The 23,156-nt window shown below is 39.4% G+C and overlaps 1 protein-coding gene across 4 annotated transcripts in view; it reads right to left on the reverse strand.

Moving 5' to 3' along the window:
• NISCH (nischarin) overlaps window positions 1-23,156 on the reverse strand; it is a 30,214-nt gene extending 7,058 nt beyond the window's left edge. For 2 of the 4 annotated variants that reach the window (XM_062008087.1, XM_062008088.1), the window contains exons 1-15: window positions 22,912-23,156; window positions 17,373-17,456; window positions 16,479-16,661; window positions 13,170-13,218; window positions 11,464-11,627; window positions 10,321-10,416; window positions 8,672-8,767; window positions 7,144-7,296; window positions 6,499-6,567; window positions 5,854-6,039; window positions 5,542-5,670; window positions 5,018-5,131; window positions 4,100-4,202; window positions 1,388-1,509; window positions 468-523 (exon numbers count right to left, since the gene is read on the reverse strand). In XM_062008087.1, coding sequence (XP_061864071.1) covers window positions 468-523; window positions 1,388-1,509; window positions 4,100-4,202; window positions 5,018-5,131; window positions 5,542-5,670; window positions 5,854-6,039; window positions 6,499-6,567; window positions 7,144-7,296; window positions 8,672-8,767; window positions 10,321-10,416; window positions 11,464-11,627; window positions 13,170-13,218; window positions 16,479-16,661; window positions 17,373-17,456; window positions 22,912-22,998 — 1,691 coding nt within the window. In that variant the 5' untranslated portion in view covers window positions 22,999-23,156. Of the gene's footprint in view, window positions 1-467; window positions 524-1,387; window positions 1,510-4,091; window positions 4,203-5,017; window positions 5,132-5,541; window positions 5,671-5,853; window positions 6,040-6,498; window positions 6,568-7,143; window positions 7,297-8,671; window positions 8,768-10,320; window positions 10,417-11,463; window positions 11,628-13,169; window positions 13,219-16,478; window positions 16,662-17,372; window positions 17,457-22,911 lie in introns of those variants that run through there. The other 2 variants (XM_062008086.1, XM_062008089.1) reach the window with 2 other exon arrangements.

The following is a 23,156-nucleotide window of genomic DNA, read 5'->3' on the forward strand; positions in this document are numbered from 1 at the left end:
AGAGACAAGAAGCCACCATAAGTACAAGCTTGAATCGAAAGACTGTCACAGCTACCCACACAATCCATGGTGCTGCTTACTGTTGTCACTACAGTTAAGTCCATGTAATTTTGTTAAACATTCATAATGCACACAGCCATTAATTTTAAAGGCTGGTAGCATGTAATTCTATAGACACTAAATGACTCATCTTCCATTTCCCATCCCTAATAAACATAATCCTTATGAGTTAAAGCACTTCATAACACAGTTGTTGCAGGTTTTGAAACTACCAACTGCATTCCAGGGTTCAAAGGTTAAAGATGATTTAGACCATAAAATTATTTTGGTTCAAAAATATCCTCAAGAACAACAGCAGCATATAAAAAGGCTTTTGCCTTAAAGGCCGAGTTTAAAAACGCAGCATCCACCATTATTACCCCAAAGTTACTGAGGATTTAAACCAGAACTTCAGACATCTAGCTTACCATGTATGATGACCACTTCCATGCTCTTTACATGAATCCAAGAGAGAGGCAGGTGCCTAAGGAGAAAGCATGAGAAAGTTATCCACTACTTAAGAGCTGCTGTCAGACTTTAGCATCCATGAAAAGCAAAGTTAACACTGGCTCCCACTTCTTAAAATTACCCAAGTCCTGACTGCTGTACTCATGGGAGTCAAACTGTTATCCTTTGAGGATGCTGAAACACTGTTTACTTTAGGTTGGGCATTCAATTAAGACTGCAAAAGAATGAACTCTGTTACTAACTTGAGAAGAGATCCAATCTGTGACCCACAGGACTTCAGCACACTACAAAATTTTACTTAAAGCACTGTAAAGTGAAGCAAAAAGGTAGAGGAACTTGACAAAGGTCAGCTGCAGTGGTACCAAAGGAAGAGATTCCCCGAAACTCTGCTGTCTCATTCCTTGAAGGCATGCATATTGAGAGTGTTTCCAATACAACAAATGAAATCACAATACAGAAGTTATGTAACTGGTGGAGTTTGAAGGAGACAAATGAAGGCCACTACCTATATACAGGGGAAAGGTTGTTCTACTCTACTAGCAAGAGAATTGCCTTAAAAAACTGACATTGTAGTTAGGCAAGATAGAAGTCTTACGTGTAGTATCTAAGTGGATATTAAATGATGTGATACTAGTAGTGGATTAATGTCTCAACATCATGACAGTGACAACAATTCTCTGCAACTCCAGTAAACTTGAATGATACATTTAATTTGCAAGATGGACTAAAATTTGGGGTTGCCTCCTTTTCCATCACCATAGCTCTGAGAATCAAAAGTATTTTGCTATGGATTACTACGAAAAGAGAAGTTGAATATCAGAAATGAGCTTGCAAAACCACTTTTTAATATACCAGAAAATAAAGAGAAGGAAGCAATTACCTGATTTTTACATCTGGGATCTGGTATATCAAAGCATCTCTGGGGAACTGTATGGTCTGTAGGAGTCGAACTACTGGATGGTAAAAAACTGCTGGCTAGGACTGTTTCTTCACAATTTATTTCTACAACAAAGACATACAGGTCTTAATCACTGAGATGAAATCATAATGAATGTCTAGTACTACCTCTCAAACAAATGGAATTAAAATTATATAGTCAACATCTGATCATTGATCACTTTTAAAGCTAAAGAATATTTTCAAACAACAGCCAGGGCAAAACAAAAGCAGGTAGAATTTTATTCTAACTCCAGAAGTACCTTTAACCACAGAGGAAGTTGCATTAAAGCTCATTTAAGGTAATAATCAATTAATATCTCTACATCTGGTGTAAGAATTCTTCACATGACTTAGTTTTAACAGAACTAGTCAGTTTTGTTAATCCTAACCCTTACTTTTGCCAAAACACTGCCAGGTTGGCAAACAAACAGCATGGCACTCTTTGTAAACTTCATATCAATCTCTCAAATCTCTGTAGGCTTCAAGTAAACAAGTATAATACCTAAAGTAAAACCTTCAACCAGACTCAGAAGGTCTGGTCCCTCAAACATCACTCAAGACAATTACTTCACCTTATTTGTAACCTTTCTGAAGAGTTCGAAGTTGAATCATCAGTAAAAACTTCTGAGTGCATATAAGCCAACATTGTCAGGGACATTTGACTTTTTCCCTGTTTGGTATTCACACCATTGCACTGACAACACCAGCAAATGCATTTCCAGTATTACCACTGAGTCAGTCAGTTCAAGTATATAAATGTGCAAATAAACAATAGTATTAGTGTGGATATGTTTCTGGCTTGAGCATAAAATCTCCTGCATGTGTATTTCTGGACTGATGTTAAAGTTTACTGGATTACATCAAACCATCTCAGAGGAAACACAAGAGATATTTTACTTGTAAAAAAAATACTGTGTTAGCAAGAAGGAAACTCAACTTGACAGGAAAACCAGAACATGACACCATTATTTTTGGTTTTCTGTTTCCTATACAAATATTTAATCTTTTTCCATAAGCCATTTGCCAGTGACATTTAATTTGAATAATATGTTTCGGAAACAGATGGTGTCTAGAAAAACTGCAGAGAAAACAATTCATAGAAATAGCATATCAGGAAATTAATTCCATTATTCATGAGTTCAAGTCTAACAGTGAAGCTAATTGCCTGGCATATTTAAAAAAAACACATTTCTCACAATCAGCATTTTGCAAGAAACCCCTAGATAGACAGAAGTGTAGCAAATAATCATTTGCTATGTTAAAACTGAGAAATAGCCTGCCCTGGTTCTCATTTTCCTACTGTTTATAAAAGTCTTCCTACTAAAGGAACCTTATGGAGAAGGGCCACAGTAAACAAGCCTTGAATCTTGTACCAGTCTTTCTATAGAGCTTCTAAGTTTATCAGAAATATCTAGATATTTTCCTCACAAGAATCATTTGCTCATAAAAATCTACTGTAATAGAAAAAGACTACTGACAAATAACTCCAACAGTCACAATGATTTGGTAGCATGAGTTTTGCATCTAGTTCTATAGCAAACTGCAGGTTAACACTAAATGTCTCAATTCTGTAACTTAAATGCTTAATAAAGTAAGCATTGACTTAAATTTGTAAACATTTGCATTGTATCTGCAGATGAAAAGTGATCTAGAAGGGCTACAAAGGTGAATGAAAGGCATAAACAGCACCTAAATTGGTCTCTAAGTTGTCTGTCCTTGAATCAAATGCTGTCAGAACAATTTCACTTTTACAGAGTCGACAAAGAAACCATGACTGATTTTGCATAGGGATAGACTTTTTTCAAAGATCAAGCTTTTCAGGTATGTTTCTCTCCCCCATCCACCAATTCACTAGTTTACTGGGAAGAGTAAGCTCTTCCAACTCCAAATTACTGAGAGTATAACCCCTGTTCTTTTCAATGGTTATGAAGTATTCTCCCATTATTCATATCCTATTGCAGTTTAAGTTTTCAATCAGGCAAAGTCAAAAAAAAGTATCTTTATCTCCTCTTCTCAGTCATAAATGAATATTCATAAGTCAGTCTTACAGGCTCCTGCAAAAGATGAAAGATAAACCAGTCTTCTAAGTTCTTTATGCAATAGGCATGCTTCTTTGAAACATACAGGTTTTTTTCAGGTAAGATTAGCAGGTGCTGTAGAACACAACAGATATGCTGAAGTCACAGGCTCAACCAGACTACTAATCCCAAAACTGTCTCATCTCCTTTTTCTGCCTTCCTCCAGGTTTGACAGAAATGCAGGTCTTGCAAAAAAAGCAATAATGGAACACAGGCTGCTTGAGTTCACATTTTGCAGACCAATAACAGGTAAAGAAACAAGTGTAAAACTTGATTATATATGCCATGGTTTTCCATTAAGGCATGTATTTAAGATAGGAGATACATAGTCCTCTGCTGGTAATTTCTGAGGATGAAGCACTAAAAGCCCTCTACTCAAACTTCCACTACACCTGATTAACACTATAGTGAAAAATTGGTCAATTTTTATGATACTTTTTAAGCCAATACTACTAGATCTTTCTGCTTTGTCTTGATAGGCCTTATACCCTTGCACATAATACATGTATATCAATGCAGCTTAGAATAGCAGAACCAAGAGGCTCAGCCCAGCAGCACGATACATACATGATTACCTTGGCTGGAGCTGACAGGACGAGGCAGAGAGGGAGAAGAACGAACAGTAAGAGAACAGTTTGATTTGGAGCTGGCAGCACTGAGCCTGGAGTCCTCACTGATCTAATAAAGAAAGTATGCAGATTAAAGAAAAAAACCTAAATACACAAGATACATTAGATCCTAAACTAAGTCTACACAAGCTTCCTCAATTTTAGTCAAAGGAAAGTTAGTGCCAGCTTTTTTCTTGGAAGGGGAGGTGCACACTGTGTCATGTCCTCTGAAGTTTTTATCTTCACACTAACTGGAATTCCAACAAGAATTCTTTTAGAGAAGTCATTTGATCACTGACTAGTCACACTGTATTGACAAAACCAGCAGCAAGTTTCACAGACTACAAGAGAATGAAAACAGGATTTCTATACTGTAGGGACAGAATGGGTTCTGGTTAAGTTTCTAACCAAAACAAGAGTAACCAAATACACAGCACATACAGGAGAAGGCAAGGAGGATTTGGATTTCTGACTCTTTCTCACCGCTGAACACCCACAAGAGGAATGTTTGGGAAAGTAATTTCAGCACTCTGCAACACAAGCAGTAAAATCACACCTCTGCAATACTTGCAGAGATGGAAAATATGGCTGTTCAGGTCAACTATATATTCATTTTGTACACCATTAAGTCATTTTATCTTTTCATCACATTACCTCTCTCTCAAGTCAGCACAAAAAGGAAGGTCAGATAATCACTGAAATTACATTGAGAACTAAATGGGAAAAAGAGTTGTCGTTAAAAAGCTCATACCAGATTAAAGCACAAAGTGTAAAAGCTTTTATGCTAAAGAAAGCTGAATGAATTCTACTTAGAACTAATTTGTGCAAGTGTTTCTGTAAGCTTCTTTCATATGCAGCACATTCTACCCCTCAGAGCAAACTCACCTTTTTATCAGAGTTGCTCAGTTTGTATTTCACCTCCTTTGCCTTTTGAATAGCTTTTAGCACTTCCACAGTGTCCAGTTCTTTTTCTGTGGTTACAATGTTATCCAAACAGACCTAAAAAAGTGGGAAAATATCCAAAAACATTGAAAACAAGGCAGCTCTGCAATTATGTTTATTATTGCATAAATCAAATAATCTTAATTTAATGCAAACTATGTGCATCTTTAACCACTACACAGAAGAATTACATTAGACCTTGTTCTAACATACAATTTAATGCACCTTCAGAAGCACTTGGTAAGCTCAACACCCTTCTAGCACAACTGTGCTTCAATATTAACATACCCAAACATAACCCAAAGACAAGTAAACTTTCATTTACATCCAGCTGCATAGATAGATAATGTTCATATGGTTTCATCCTCCAAAGACTTCCAATACATACTAAAAACTCATCAGGCTTTAGAGCATTTGCACTACCTTCCTCATCAGGTTTCAATGGAAGAAGTGCAACTGTGGCTTACCTCTGAGGCTCTGTCCCCAAACTGAGCAAGTACTTTGGTCCGGTAATCAGGGATGATGCTCAATGGATTGCTGGATAAAACCACTTTTTCTAAGCATGGGAGGCTTCCTATATTTTTTACTTCATCAATCTGAAAGTTTGAGTGAAATGATGAATACAAATTGGCTAAATAAAAAGGAAAATACAGACCGAGCATTTCTTCCACAAGTTACCAGAGAAAAACATATCTAAAGCCACTTTTATATGCAGTTTCACACATCAAAACAAATTGCTCATGCTCTAAAGCACAACTCAACACTGAAAATCAAGCTACCTGTTCTATTTTGTTGTTGCTCAGATCCAAGTTGACTAATGAATACAGTTTGTTAAGACCACAAAGCCTTTCCAGTTGATTTCCTGCTAAATTCAGAGTTTTGATGTTTCCCAGTTTTGTGTGAACACCTTCTAGTGATGTAAGCTTGTTGTAGGATAAGTCCAGGTGAACAAGGTTATAAAGATGCTACAAAAGCACAGGAAGTCCAAGTTACACACAAATGTATTAAAATTAAACATAAAAGACACTGTAATATGGCTTGCTCACTTTTTGTGCAACTGTTTTCACACTGCAGGCTGCCCAGCACAAAGCAGCATTACATGAAATTATTCATTATACAGGTTCTAGCTTGTAGAAAAGGAATTTAACTGCATTTTTAACAACTCACAGATACTACTGTCAGTGAATGAATTTAGTTAAGAACTAAACATATGTCAACATTGGCAAAGAAGTGAAAATATGCAGAGCAAGTAAGAATGCACCATTAAAAGAGTATTTGATGCTATCAAGGATAAACCGTTTGGGCTTAAACTATTCTCCACGAAGAAGATGAGCAACAAAATTCTGAAGTAAGAGAACCTGTGTTCTAAGGCCTTAGGCAGCCTGGAAAAGAAAAAAGAAGTCACGTTCAAAAGCATCACTTACCTGTAAATTTTCCACCAGAGACACCCCATTGTGACTCAAATCCAGGAATTCAATTTTTGGAATTAATTTCTAAAAGAGAAAAAAAAAGTATGTGTTGAATGCATTTTAGCTTATAAATTAGGCCATACTTCCTTCACTATCAGCTGATCAACCCAAGGTATCACCCAAGGGAGTGTGTCTCAGCTATTAGTATTAAAAAAATATCCCATATGAGCTACTGCAACAAGAGCTGAACGTTGCTAGCAAGAGAAACAGGTTACTCTGAGGAGCATGGATAAGTATTAATTCAAAACCTGTTTTTTTCACTGTAGACAAATAAGCAGCTCCCAGTTTAACCCCGTTAACTGTAGATCAAACTCAGGCCAATGCAGACAGTGAAACATGTTTCACTTAGTATTCATGGAAATGTTTGTTGCTTACACAGCACAGAATGATAAACCTTTCTCCTTCAGCAAAGAAAAAGTAGTACATGAAAAAATCTAACAAAAAAATCTTCTAAGCATTAACTTTGGTAGCAAACCAACATCAAGTGCAACTGAAAATCTTACAGAAAAATACATATAAAGTAAATGCAAAATCCCTTCTGTGTCACATGCCACAAGAGATCAGTTGCACTTTTTCTCTACAAACAAAAATATCTCTTACCACTGAATCATCAATTTGAGAGATGCTATTGTGACTCATATCCAAAGTTGTTAAAGTTCTCCAAGTTGGGATAACTGCTGTCACTGGACAACTGGAAGTTGCACCCTCTGGCTCCCACTGATCAAATTCAGAGGCTTCAGGGACCAGGATTTCCTATAAGACATGTACACTACAATAGTACACTTATATCTTCAGTGAAAGGCAATACTTCTGAAAACAATTTAAACAACCTTATGTAAATAAGGAAGATTTCTAAGCTTTGAATCATAGAATGGAGGGGTTGGAAAGGACCTTTAGAGATCATCCAGGCCAACCCCCCAGCAGAAGCAGGTTCATCTAGATCAGGTCACATGGGAACATGTCCAGGCAGGTCTTGAAGACCTCCAAGGAAGGAGCCTCCACAACCCCTCTGGGCAGCCTGTGCCAGGGCTCCCTCACCTGAACAGTCAAATAGTTTTTTCTTATATTCAAGTGGAACTTTTTGTGTTACAGCTTCATCCCATTACCCCTTGTCCTGTTGCTAGCTATAATAGAAAAGAGGGATGTCCCAACCTCCTGACACCCACCCTTTAGATATTTATAAATGTTAATAAGATCTCCCCTCAGTCTCCTCCAGACTAAACAGCCCCAGTTCCTGCAGCCTTTCCTCGTATGAAAGATGTTCCAGTCCCCTGATCATCTTTGTGGCTCTGTGCTGGACTCTCTCCAGAAGTTCTCTGTCCCTTTTCAGTTGGAGAGCCCAGAATTGGACATAGTACTCCAGATGAGGCCTCACCAGGGCAGAGTATAGAGGGAGAACAATCTCCCTTGACTTGCTGGCCACACTCTTCTTGATGCATCCCAGAATGCCATTGGCCTTCTTGGCTACAACGGCACATTGCTGGCTCATGGTCAGTTATCAATCAGGACTCCCAGGTCTCTCTCTGCAGAGCTGCTCTGCAGCAGTTTGACCCCCAGCCTGTACTGGTGCATGGGGTTGTTCTTTCCCAGATGCAGGACTCTGCACTTGTCCTTGTTGAACCTCATGAGGTTTCTCTCTGCCCAACTCTCAAGCTGGTCGAGGTCCTGCTGAATGGCAGCACAGCCTCTAGGGAATCAGCCAGTCCTCCCAGCTTAAAATAGGATCTGACTGGGTCAGAATGATATTAGATATACAGGGAGAGAGTTCCATGAGTAGCAGCTGATCCAAATTGAGAAACTTGAAGGAATAGGATTGGGACTGTGAAAATTATGCTATTGATATCTCTTGCCAACCAAAGTCCAGAGAAAAGGATGACAAATGCATTCAGTTCTGAATAACAAACACACAATGCAATAAAGCATCAGAAACGTCCCTAATGGACACATGTAAACACTTCCTTCACTTAAAGTTGAGATTCTGGAAGGTTAGCAAACACTTTCAGTTTCATGGTTTTAAAAGCAGAATCTACAAGAGGCAGTAAAGTACACAAACTCCAAATGGATACTTCCACCATGTTGTTTTCACATGTGCTTTGAACACTCCCCAGAAGTAGGAATCCACTCTTACCTTCATTGATGTTGCTGAAAATCGGACACTCATTGTGGCCAGAGTGTGCTTTGATGAAGTCAGTCCTTTGATAAGCTTCCCTCCACACTGACTGATCTATTTTAAAAAAGTTAAAGTCAGAAATCCTAAGAACAGACAAATACGAGACATGAAAGAGGCAGTTAAAAGCTTCAATGGCAGATTCTTCACCAATTTGGAAAGTAGTTACCAGGCCAGAAATACCAACAGTTACTAAAGCTAAAGCAAAGCAATTAGAGACAGGACCATAATAAAAGTGAAATTCAAGCATTTATTTTAACAAAGCTTCTTCTCCATTGACTTTGTACTTGCACCATGTATTCAAGGTGAAATTACCCAGGCAGTTTAATAAGGCACAGTATTTTGATGTTATCCATGGCTCCACCTGCACCCACATTTATTTAGGTATGGTATCTTCTTTTTTGTAAATAAGAAAAAAAATAAAGCCTAGGAAGTGATGATACTAATTTGAGCAATTAATATACTAGTGAGCTAATTACACAGACTTTGTTTAAGATTGAAGTCTGCAAAGTTCTTTCTGTAGCTCAATTTGTAACACCACCAAAAGTCCAACATAGCCTCTGTCCGGCAATCAGGTCCTTCTCTATTGACAGTCACACACATTGGCAACCACAACAGCTGGCACATTTCCTAGTGTATCAGGGAAACCACATGAAAGAGACACAGAGCTTCTGCCACCCTTGAAAATATTCTTTCCAGATAACTACTGTTCATTTTTAGAGAGTGTTTACTGCTAGATGTCAGTCTGGTGCCACTCAATCCAGAACTTTGCATGAAGATATAATTATAAAAGTCTGCAAGCCTAAAAACCCTTCCCTCTCTCCCACATTAAGAACAGCTACCCCTGAAAACCACCCATGCTCACAGGAAAGGGGAAAATGGATATTATTCTGCAATACCCTCTCTGCAGTATGTTAGACTCCCTCACTCTTTAAGCTTGCTGTATTTTCTTTCCCAAGATAAAATGTCAACCGATCACTGACTTCAGAACTCCAGTTCTTAACCAATTCAGTCTCATACCAGTGAGACAGTGTTCATGTACTGCATCCATCGAAATTGGACACAGAGTACAGACTGTGTGACAATCAGCCATTCTCTGGAAAGATCTGAAGCACTCAGGAAAGTATTTTGTATCTATTACAGGAGTCCTACTAGAAACCCTGGCACTGGCAGCAGACCAGTGAAAGCTTTCTGCACATTACCAAGCAAGGAGCACTATACTGAAATGTATACTTTAACAAGCAAATTTCATCTTCACGTTTCACAAATGTTTGGTGCTTTCCAAACAAAAAATACTTTGTAATATGAGACGCCATTAGAACCCATTTGTTAGAGCTTCAAGGCAATGAAAAGCTATCCTGCTTTAAGGTTTGTGTATATGTTGGAAATGATTCTTTTTTGAAAACACATACAGTGCAAACTATTCAAAACACTTAAGTTTGGTACTCTGACTTCCAAGGCTTGTGAAAAATGTTGTTTCACAAATGATACAGTTCTCTCAAACACTGCACTCCCCAATTCTAGCAGCAAATCAAAGCCTGCAATTACTAATCCTGAGAGATACACAGCAGACCCGGCATTTGCTGAGCCTCTGTGAAACTGAGTCATACCTCTATTTGATGAAGGGATTTGAAAATTGACAGATCAAAAGGCAAGAGATGCTCCTGAATGTTACTGGTTCCAAAAGGTCCTCCTGTTCCAGTGACCTAGTAATCAGCATTTAAGAGCAGAGTTACTGCACATAATCCAACATGTCCACATTTTAGACAATCTTACACAGGCAACAACACAAATACAGGAGCTTGGAAAGAAAGCAGAAGTTCTAAACAATTTTTCAAGTATGGAATGATTCATGAACCTTGGAGATTTCACTCTTTGTGAAAAACTGTTATTTGCTCCAGTAAGGTCCACTGAACTTCAACTGCCACCTTGTGCTTGTATTTTGTAGCACATGGGACATGCAAACAAAATACCAAAGGCAAGACCGAGCAACACAACATTCTCAGTTGACCAAGTCAGAGCTGTGTTCACAAAAAACAGTTTCCTTGAAACATCTGGATTTTCCAGACACAATTATCTTGAATTTCACTGCAAAGGATGATGTTCAAGGCATTGACATGATGGGTTTGAAGAAAATTTTAGCTATTGGTACACTTCTAATAAAACATGCATTGACTATTTCCCTATAGCCATTGGATTCTGGCCTCACAGCACATGAGACAGGTGGGTTTCATTTATGTTTGCTGTGGACATAACTTTGTGATATATTTGTAATATTTTTAGTGTGGTCTTATACATATCTTTCTGGAAGCTCTGAAGTTGCCCACTCACAAGCATTCACAAAGGCCTGAAATTCTAAAGATGGGTATTTTTCTAAATGATCTGCTCTTCTCCAGCCAGAAAATCCCTGTTCAAAGGATGATGAAGACAACTGAAGATTTCCAGCAATATTAGTACAGCTGTGGTTTTGCTTTTGAAGCTTCCCCATGTCCACTATTTTGTTTTGCCTTTGAACACACCACAAAGTTAAAGGGAAGCTCTTTGTGCAATTAAGGGCCTAAAAAGAGTTTTAGCAAGACATTTTAAGCTGTAGAAAATAGCATTAAAAAAAAATTACTCAGGAAAAGTCTTTTCAATTCATTTATTTGGTAGGAAAAAACTGACTCAGACAAAAATTATCTGTTTTGCGTAAGCCAAGGATCACTTCAATCTGATAGAAACAACATCTGTGCATTTGTGCAAATATAGCTCACCTTTAAATACTTGAGTCTACAAGTGAAATCTAGAATATGACCCAGATCTGTTTTAGCATCTCCATTAGCACACGTAGGCTTCCCCTGTAGCAACTGCTGAGTGACAGCATATAACTGCAAAGGTCTGATGGTGAAGACTTCGCCAGCCATTAATAACTGCTCCCCTGAAAAACAGAGCACAGTGGTATCAAACACAATGCTGCAATGGCTACAAAAGACTAAGTGGTACATGGAAGACCTAACATTGGGGATTGAAGGTTAGTCCCTTATACCTTAAGCTCACAATTGAGGTATCAAAACACTGTCAAATCTAGGTGTTCAAATCTAGGCACTCTCATCATACAAGCCTGAAGCAACTAATGGCAAATCTCCTTCAATCTTAACAGGATTGGAATGAAAGTTCATTTATATAATGTAAGAGAAAGTTTTAAGATATCCCTAGGTTCTACAGCAGTTAGGACTTGGTCTATTCAGAAAAGCAGTGTCTGCCATCTAGGAAAAACAGATCTCCCATCATCTGTTAAATGCAGAACTGCAGCAGACATGTTTTCTCAGAAGACTTTATGAGAACTTTCACCACATTAATAACAAACTCCCAGGACAGGAAATTAATTATCTGAGAATATTTTTTACAATCCCATTTCATTCTAGAAACAGTAAGAAACAGCACCTGAAAGCCTCTCTGGAGACACCATAAGAGTTAATGTGGACTATAGCTATCTATGAATCAGAACATGCATATGTAGAATTAATCTGTTTCCCTCCTTCCTTTTGGTGATCAATGACTTCATGAACAAGAGGACAGCAGCTTTCATGATAGGCAGAGTTCTCAGAAATGCTCTGAAGAGCTTGGCTTCAGTGGGAGCAAGTCCAAGAGTCCAGCTGCACATTACTGGAAGGCTACTCTAATATACAGCAGTCAGACATCATTGATTCTGCTATCAGTTAGACTGCAGGCACTGTCACATCAGGGAAGATTTCTTCTGGAGCTTCCTTAAAATGTTACAAAATTTGCTCACTGGGCCCTCTGAAATGACTTCACCTGAAATGAATTGTGCCAGAACAGTCCAAACTGGCATACTGAAACATACTTCACTTATCACCTCAGCCAACTGGAATTATACAGTAGCAATCAGCATGTCCTTCAATGCAAAATTAGCATGGGGTAATCATTTCACATGTCTCCTGCTGTTAACGCACCAGTCAGAGGTGCTGCAGTTACAGTGAATGCATGTCATGTTCATCTGCCAGTCTCAGAAAAGCTCTTCCTTTAACTGACCAGAAGGTCTTATGTTACTTGAATTCTGGAAGAACAATATTAGATATGTAAAGTATCCTGCTGTATTTCACACTGTACCAGGTCTCAGATATAAACCAAATCTCCTTACAGGTTAGACAGAAAGGTTAACAAAAGCTTCTGATCACCAGTAGCACATCCTGTCCTTTAAGGACACAGACTAGCAGGCCCTTTCCAAAACCTAAATTCACCAATTTCTCTGGTTTGTTTCCAAACACAGCTGCACAACAAACTACAGCTTCCCCCAAAACACAGCTGGAATTGCAGTGCAAAAAAGTGAAGAGAAAGAAGGGGAACAAACAGTTTCATGATCTGATATGGAGGATTCAGATCTGTGTGGAGATGAAATATCACACATATGAATGCATGCACACAGAGGAAACCAGTTAAATTCTTTCAAGCTCTTTACCTTTGTGGAAGAGCTCTTCAGCCAATGCAGCAGTGATCCCATTGATCTCCTGCAAAGAATAATCAAGTGGTATTTACATATTTATGGTTCCAATGTTTCAACGTGTACCTTTGCTGCAGCTACCCTTTTGTGATATAGTACAGGACCTTTTTAAAACAGAAGCCAACAGTGACCGTGTCTTAAGGATTTCCTTGCAACTTGGAAACACTTCATAACAATGACTTGAAATGACTTAATTCATATGATTTTTAACCTCCAAGATGGAAGATAGTGAACTACACTTAATCACATTTTGCATATATTAAAGTGCAACAGCAACTAGAGTGACTATTACTACCCATCCTTAGTCCAACTTGAAAACAAGCTGTTTGGAAGAAACCATCACAAATACAGTGTTCTTCAAATTTCAACGTTAACATTAACCTAATGCATCAAGCACTAAAGTGTTCTCAGAATAATCACACACAGAAAACTCCAGGTTAATAGGTCTACAAGGAAGAAGACATATATACAAAGTAATCAGTCTTTGAACTTCAATGCTATTATGCTTGCTGCAGAGCAATTCAAAAAGCCTCTTTTCCCTATCCTCCATCTTCTCCACCCTCCTGCACCCACCCAGATGCTCAATCTCCATTCCAGGCACTGACAGCTCCAGGAGGAAACAAAAAGGCTGAAAGCTCTCATCACAGATATTTGTTCTTTCTAAATCTGAAGGTGCACAAAGATCAGAACAAATATTTCCCATCTGGGTATACTTCTCTCCACAAAGAGCAAATGCTTTGTGGAAGTCTAGAAATAGTTCTGAGCATTTCCAACAGTTCTTTCTCAAAAGCCCACACAGCAAGAAAAAAAACCCCAACTTTCTGATATTGAAGCTTTCCCTAAACACACATATCTCATTTTAAGATAGCTGCAAAGGACAAACAGATACTATGGATCATCACAGAATGAATATTTAATGAGTGTACTTGGCTGGCAAATCCCTCACGATTCATTACAGAATAAATCCACAGGACATCTGCAGCAGACAGTTCAGCTCATTTGATGAGGCAACCAGTCCAGAAAAAGCACATTCTTAGTATAACTGAAACCCCACTCACTGAGGATGAACAAAGCCTCCACACCACAGTTTTGAGAACAAGCTAGAAGCCACATTCCAAACACAATCCAACAATTCTGACTTTCATTTGAATAAGCCCATGACACTCATCTGGCACACACTGACTTAACTGAAAACTATACTCTGTATCCCTTTCGTCATCTGGGACAGAACAATTTTTTCTACATTTGTAATTGAAGTAAGATTATGGCTTGGACTGTTCAGGGACTGGCAGGCAAAAAAACAACTCTATCCCTCTGTCTACAAGAGACCTCTGTCTTAGCTCTAACTACTTGCACACATCAAACCCACAGAAGTCCATTGTTTGCAGATGTCTCTGAACAGCAGTTTGTGGGTACTCAATTCTTTTCTTGCAAAAGCTTCTATCTGTAAGTTAAACCAAATCTAAGATGATTAAGTGTAAGTCTGCAACAAAATAAGCATCCCCATCTCACTGCAGACAGCCTAGTCAATGTAAAAGTAACAATAACATTCTACTTTGCTGTCACATGCAACTGCATTTCTTTGCTAAGGTGTACTTGTTTTTTCCTTGTGTTAGGTAAAGGCTTCGAAGTGGTTTTAATATATGATAGGTACTTCCACTACATTTAGTTCTACTAACCTGAAAAGTAAAATTATTCCTAGTGGAAAGACTACAAATATTAGAAAAAAAGCCTACAGCCTTTCTTTATGAACTAATACACCAATATCAGGGATTATAACGGCTGAAGCATGCACAGGGGCTCTCTAGTAACAAAGATATTCTAAAGAGATCAAAGTTCTGCATGAAGGTTATTTTTCAGTTGAATTGCAGTGGTAAATGTTTAGCTATTCCTCTGAATACCCAACTTTTTGGTAAATATTTAAAAGTACTTAAAAGTTCCAAGAAGAAACAATTGAGTTTACACCTCAATCTAGACTCCTCTAAAGCAAAGAAATGTACAGTAAGCAACACCTTCGCTCTCATAGACAAGCACGGTAGAGAAACAGGGAAGTGCTCATATCCAAATAACATCATTTCTTTGGAAAAGTAAAAAAGGATTAAAATATAGCAAGAAGAAAAAAACATAGGCTAACTGAAAAAGCAAGAGAGGGACTATGAAGACCTTCTGTCTGCATAAAAACTTGTTGAATTCACAGTAAAGAAACATTAATGAAACCAACATCACTTAAGAGAGAATAGCCAGAGAACACAAAAATTATGCAGCTTTGTGGTGATCAGGAAGTTTGTTCCATCTGAACAGAATTGTTCCTATATTATCAAGTACCTTTTTAATATATTTAAAGCCTCTTATCCATTTTAAAGAGCTTGATCATGACAAACTAGTGCTTCTCACTCAAATCTGCAGGGCACTAGCAACGTTATGAAATAAATCTTCTACTGTCTACCTCTAAAGTCTCACCAGGATAATTAGATTCATGTAACCACTAAATCAAGGTTTTCTTTGCTGCTAATGCTTTATTAATACACCTCATGGATCACTCATGACTCATTTCTGAAGCCTTTATATGAAACCATGAAGGGCCATCTTGGCACATCTCACCCCAAAGCAATTACTGCTCCTCCTTTCCATCGAGTTCTCCAGTGCATTTTCCTCTTAATGAAGTTCATTCTCCCCTTTTTGACATGATGCCATACTGCAAAAAACCCCTAATTATACACAAGAGGTGAATGAACAAATTGCAATCTGAACATGAAAGCAAACCATTGCTTCTTATTTCAAGCACCCTTTACCGTAACATTTTATCTGCTGGCTGGAGCTATGTCTCCAGAGGCCATTCCATCATTGTGTGTCTCATGGAGAAGCATCATTTCTCTTCATCTGGGCTACCAGAAACTGTTTCAGTGTGAACCACAGCTCTAGCCATTAACCATTAAGTAAGGGTGTGTGTGGATCATTTATGCAATGTTCCTTCAGAGAGCCAGCATTATTGACTTCAGCCTAACAAACAATTCAGCTTCAGATTTATTCACAGTTTCCTGACAGCATTTATTTTCTCCTAAGAGTCCCTACCCACACTACTTGACAGCACAGTATCTACTGCAATAAAAAGTGGTGTCAAAAATCTTTAAAATATGCTTTGTTTGTTATACTGTGCAAAATGCTGAAAAAGAGCAGTTTCAGCTGTTTTGTGAAGACTTCACACAATTCTCTGCAAGTCAGAGAACTAGGGAAAGGCAAACTCCCTTTCATATGCTAAAAACTTACATATAAATGGAAGTGCAGGAAGTGGGACAAAACTTTTGGAGCAGTAACAGGGAACTTGAGGAGCAGAGTTTGCAGGTAGACCTCTAATTCCTTTTGTCTTTTCTCCACCAGGCTTTTGGAATTTTTTCCAATCATCTTCTTAGGAGGTAACAGATTTTTATCTATTTTCTTTTCTGAAACAAGCTGAAAGACAAAAGAATGGAGTTATTACCCGACTCACCATCTGACCTTGTACAAAAGATGCAAGAGAACAAGAACACGTCGCCTGATCCTGGTTAAGATCCAAAAAGAAAATTACTTCAGTAGATTTAGCTATTGACATCAAGTATTAGGTATTTTCAGAAAGAATAACTTATCATGAAATGATAAGTTCAAAAATAGTGTCAGTACCAGAGGGCAGAATGTAATGAAGGAGATAAACCAGAGTAACTGGTATATTTGAGAAAGCAGACCAGTCTTAAATATAACGGACTTCCTCTCATTTCACTTGCTGTATTTAATCAGCACTGGTTAGTAACTACCCCATGCTACTGTCAAAGATCAGTTTTATAATCAGCTCCTCCTAGAAGAGTGTTTGCTTTAAACCTGGTTAAGCACTAGATCAGCTGATCATAAAAATCTCCCTAAAATGTTTAATGATTCTAGCCTGAAATCCATTCTTTCTGATGTAAGCTTTTGTCCAAGGCTAAAGTTGTCCAGGCCAACCTTCTCCAGTTCAAGAGTGGAATTTAAGAGAGGCAAGTAATACTGTTCATACAGAAACAACTCTGTGTTTCAGATGGTATCTGTCATATTCTTGCTCTTTATTGAGGAAAGAATTTATGTCCCATACAACAGACCTGCACAAACTGTCCAACGTTTTATAGATCAAGGCCACAGTTTTAATACCCTTACCTTTTCATGCAGGTCATGGAAATCACTGTAACGATGTTTGACTGTCCACTGATGATGGCCAACACTGACCTGAATAATATATACCTGAAAGGAAGAAATTAAAGTAAGGGAGCTGCATAGCATTTGTCTTAAGGAGAAGCTGACTGAGGTGTGCTGGTTAACACACAGAATAAGGTGATTCTACATTTCTTAAAGTATCAATTAGCTAAAAGCTAACTCAAACTCTAAGGTGACTTTGCTGATGCAGGATGCTAACCTCATTCACAAGGCTGCTCCACACACAAAACCATGCAGATACTTCTTCATGTAAAGCAATGGCTTTTATTTCTGCAGTTCAAAGGCTAACTACCAAGACTTCTAAGCTACTTCTTTTTAGGAAGATTTCTCTTAGCTAAGCTGGTATTCACAGCCATGCACAAGAAGTCTGAGGCAGCAGCATTCCTTCTTCAATCTACCAAGTTCCTCTGCCTGTTGTGGAACTTGGTAACCATTCTGCTGTCACTTGACAGCTAAGCAGAAATCTGGAAGCCTTCAGAAAGCTAGACAAATCTGTTGACTGATTGGATATTAACTGTTTTATTCCTTTTAGGGTAAAGTACACAAGAAGGCTTCTTGAGAGTTAAAATTGTGCCCATAGAATCACTACAATTAGCTAAAGCAACCAACATTTCTTTGCACAAATCTAAGTATTTCTAACCATGTGGGTACCAAACAATTTGAGATTTTCATTGTAGATGACTTTCCAGATGGAACAGTACTGGTTCTGCAGGAAACTCACAATCTACTTTTGAACATGCCAGACATAAGCCACCTCACAGAAGCTTTAAAGGTACAGAATAATACACAAAGGAAAAACAAGGCTCAGTAAAACCAGTTCTACAGCTCCTTGAAAATAACAAACTGTTACCCAATCTATCTATATTCTTGGGGGAAAAAAAACCTGATAGCATTTAATACAGGTGAGAACTTGCTTACTACCACAGATCATTGACCTAACTCAAAGCTGCTATGAGAATGATGCACATCTAGTTCCTAATCACAGGCAAGGAACATTGCCAACAGTTTAAACTTGTTACTTTTAGGCCAGTTTTCACTCACTGTTAGTACAGACCAGCACAGTATCAAAAAAACATTAAACAGAGCACCACTTGCTTGCAAAAATATAATCAGTATAAGATATAGCTCATCTTTTGAAATGCATCAACACTGGCTTGCTGAACAAAACCCAAGTCTTACAGAGAACTGAATCAAGATGTCTGACTAGTGCATACAGCAAGTGACACATCAGTGTTCAGATGAGTACTGAAAACACAGATGAGTGCCTACACAGAATTACAGCCTCAATCAAGGCCTGCGTCTGCTTTCCTGTCACGTTGTGTTGGGAAACAGCAGATCATGATTATACACTCTGCCAGTGACACACTAGAACAGGAATAACCTGAGCATTCAAAAGTTCTTCATATCCCTGTGGAAGGCAGGGAGAGGCTCACAGTAACCAGAAGATTAAAGTTAGAACTAAAGAAATACTACATTTAGAAGCCATAATAAAAACACTATTTATTTTTAAGAGCTGACCGTGCTAAGTTATAGCAGATCAAGCAGTGCAGTTTAATGTAGTGCAGACTGAGCATCCAACGCATAAAACCTCAGATTAGACACTGAAAACACAGCCAACTTCATGGCTCCCAACATGAGACAAGGACTCATACTCCTCTCTGTATATAATACAGATTAAATATACAACTAAGGCTTTCTGTCCTGCTGAAATGGCAAGCAGCAACCACTTCTAGAAACAGCACTGAGCCAATGGACAGTCTGGTCAAGAAAACACCTGTTAAAGTGAGTTTACATGCAGTGACAGAATTCCTCCCATTAGGTCTTTAAAGAGCCACAGTATTCCCCACGCAGAACTGAGATTGAGCTGGCAGTGCATATTCACCCTCAAACAGTGCCAGTATGCAGAATGACAGCAATTGCCTTCACATCAATCCTCAAGCTGCCATTATCTTGAATAAATACAAATCTGTGTTGCGTAAATACAAACTGCAACATGTGCTCCAGAGACTTGTTTCAATAAAGAAATAAATCATTTTAAAGCTAAAGTGTTCGGGTTTTTTTAAGTCAGATATCTAAGTTCATCTTCAATTAATTTTGAGTGTATCAATATGACAAGGTTGACAGCTCAAGCTAAGATTCTTCAGTGACTGCTTGCCTGTCAAGCCAACTGATGGAAGGGATACAGGCAGAGGTGATGAAATTCTCTCTCCTAGGCACGAATATACCACATGAAACCACTCCTATTTATGCCAAACTGCATTTCTATTGAGCTAAAATGCAAAAGTGTTTACATTCACATTTTCTTTCTCCCAGTATCTCTACCAAACTGTACAATACATTTTGCACATCTTTCTATAAACCAGTTGTTTTGGCCAAGCTCTACTCTGTAAAGTGCTGAGCATATCTGCAGTGCTGTGTATGTTCATTATTTTTCTAGCCACTCTTCAAACTCTTTGCATTCTCACACCACCAAACATATGCCTTCCTCTCCCTAAATACTTAAAGGTTAAATATTTACTAAACATATTCTAAGATGTGTTCTTTCTTAAACCAGCTGTTTTCTGTTTTGATCACCTTTTGTTTATTTCCTGTACACATTACACAACCCCACACAACTTGCTTTACACTGAAAATTTGCTTTTCTGTAGTATCCCTCATAAAACTTCAGAACTGTCAAGAAAAAGGCAAGCAGCTCACTTCACAGAGCACAGGCAGAGCTGTCCATAGGAAGCCTGGGATACAGGTGACCACAGCCAGCAGGTCCTAAATTCCAGAGCAGTGATGAAACTGCATGTCCTCCTTCCTACCTCCTCCAGGAGCCTGTTTACTCCCATTCAAGGAAGCCACAGTATTTTATTTAAACATTAAAGCTAGTATTTATATTGAAAACAGCTGCCACAGACAAGAAAAGCAGGAAGGCAATTTTAGGCCAAACAAATGCATAGCAGGAAAGAAATGAAGCACTGGCAGCCTCCAAGGCCTTCTAGCTATCAGCCAGCTCCCAGTCAGCATCTACCTGGACCATCACATGCAGGAGAAATAACTAATAAAAATGCTCATTTTTCCAATCCAACAGAAAAAAACATGACAAAAACCACAGTATTTTTTCTTGGTAGATTCATCCACCCTAGCTACCCCAACATTAACTATATTTTTAGAAATACCTTCCAAATTAAAGAGAACTGTGGGCCTCCCTGATGTATTTTACAGGATTCAATCTCACAACTGTCAAATAGATGTCATTAAGTCTCCTTCTGTTCAGATTAAGCTCTGAGTACGATGGGAAGCACATATGCCAAACAGAAAACGACTCCTCAAAAACAAGGATGTAAACAGGACCACTTGCAACTGGACTGACACATGTTAGTGGATAAAGATGCAGCTTGCTACTGCTAGATTGCCTTTCTTACCTTTGCCAGGCTTGACTGACTTTTAAACCACCCAAGTTCCTCACTTCTGCTCTGCTCTAGGTCTTTATCATATCCTTAAGTGCCACTAGTGATTCTATGATTCCAATCTAATTTTGAACACTAAATCCAAAAGTTGATTTCTGCTGAACATTTCACCTTCTGAATAATTTTGGAAAAGTACTGTTTTCACTTAAAAATCTAGTCCTAGAATTCCAATGGCTTGGGTCTATCTCATACCAACTGGCTGCAGGCTTGGAGTCCTGCTAACAGGTTTAGGAGGTTTACACACAGGTAAGCTTAATGCCACAACTCTCAAAAAATGCAGTAAGAGAACCTAAGTAGGAACAAATACTGGTAATTCTTGTCTGAACATTCTACTTTTAAAGCTCCCAAGAAAAAGGGCATTAAAATAACACAGTATTAACCACATTACCAAAGGTTGGCCGTGTCACTGCACTGGTTTGCGGACTGAAGCAACAAAGTAGCTAACATTTCAATCCATAACCTCCAGTGGAGTAAGGGAGCAGAGAAAACTGACATTTTCTCAACTAAGATCACTTCAATTTCTCATTCACTGGTACTGTGAAATACTAATGAAAGTTCTCAACAACATTAACACCACTGAGTCTTGGTTCACGCTCAGAAGTTTCCAGTCATCACACCCCTTGGCTGATTGGGGACTGTGACGATAAACTTGCTCAGGGGATGAACCACATCCTATCACACACAGTGGAAACATCTCAGCAGCAGCAGAAGCGTATTTCTGCGAATCCACATCATGTAACTTACAGAAAGAACCGAAGCAATTTTCAAGAACTTATTTCAAGCCTCCAACTCCTTCACTGAGCACTCAGCACATTTTGTCAACAAATATGGCTACCCTCCACCTCACAGTCATTCCCAAACACAGATGTCTCAAGGGTTTTTAACTGGAAGTGAGGGCCTTCATGTACCACACCCGTGGAAATGCTCTGTCCTATTAAAAACTCAGAACTCACTCTCCTGTTGGTCTTTTCTGTGAATACCTTTTCAGGGCAGCAACCTTAAGTATTACTTCTCAACAAATACCAACTTCCTAGACCATTGCTCCCCTTTTCTCTCTCCTGGTTCCCACACCAGGAAGAAATCTGATGTCATTACACGCATTCTACCATAAAAACCATCATTCAAGTCACACTACAGTAAGACAGAAAACATCTAGTTGTTATGTAACTAAAGCGTGGTGTGCTCAAGATGTTTTCTGTCTGCAATTATGCTGAGGTTTGTCTTATGATGAGCTTCTTCCTGAAAAACAGAGCAATTAACTCTCAATGGAACACAGGCAGCTAAAAAAAACCATGTTGCATATAAAAAATTTGATCCCTTCCCCAAACAAAAACACTGCTGACAATCTTTCCTCTTTTTTTTTCCTGTGGGTTAAGAGAAAGACTACCTACCCCAAATCATCTGATTTCCCCCGAGAATACAGTTAGCTTTTGAAGAGGGATTTTGACAGTCTTTTCACCTGAAGGAATGGTTTTCTACTATGTTTGATCCAGCTTTAAAAGATATATTTACTCAATAATCTTTTTTTTTGGTAATCACATACACGCATATACATTTACGTATAGATATATACAGACAAGAACATGACATTTGCCAACTCAGCCCCTGCTAAAACAACAACTCTCCCAAAGCGATTTTCCCCGCCGAGCCCCGCTCCCAGCCGCCTGTGGAGCCCATTCGCGGAACACGCGCCGCTGCACGGAGGCAGAAACCGCCCCCAAACTTCCACCAAATTGTTCTGGCTCTGGCTCTCTCCTGGGTAAAAATGAAACGTGCCAAGAACTGCCGCCTGGCATCCCGAGAGCCTGGACGCGGCCGGGGGCACTAAGGGCAGGCAGCGCAGCACCAGGCGGCCTCAGCCCGCTGCCCCCGGGACCCCTCAGGCTGCCCGAGGCGGCGCCGAGCCGGGCTCGCTCCCCGCCGCCCCCCACCTCGCTGCCGCCACCGCCGGCACGTCCCTCGCGGCCTCTCCACTCGCCCCCGCGGGTGCCCCCGCCCTGGTCCGCAGCACCTCTCCGGCTCCATACCGTGTAGGTCTCCACCAGCTCGGAACCCAGGACTCGGGCCTCTCGCGGGGGTTCCTCGCCGTCCTCGCTCCCCGCCGCCGCTTCCATGACGCCGCGAGAAGCGCAGGGGCCCGGCCGCGGCCGCGCTCACGCCGTCACCACTCCTCTCCGGCTGCCGCCGCCGCCGCCCGCACCGGCCCCCAGCCCAGCCCTCGCCGCTGCCGCCGCCATCTTGGACTAACGCCCCCCCCACGCAGGGTGCGGCG

Source organism: Colius striatus, chromosome 15 (assembly GCF_028858725.1).
Source record: "Colius striatus isolate bColStr4 chromosome 15, bColStr4.1.hap1, whole genome shotgun sequence".
NCBI classification, from domain to species: Eukaryota; Metazoa; Chordata; class Aves; order Coliiformes; family Coliidae; genus Colius; species Colius striatus.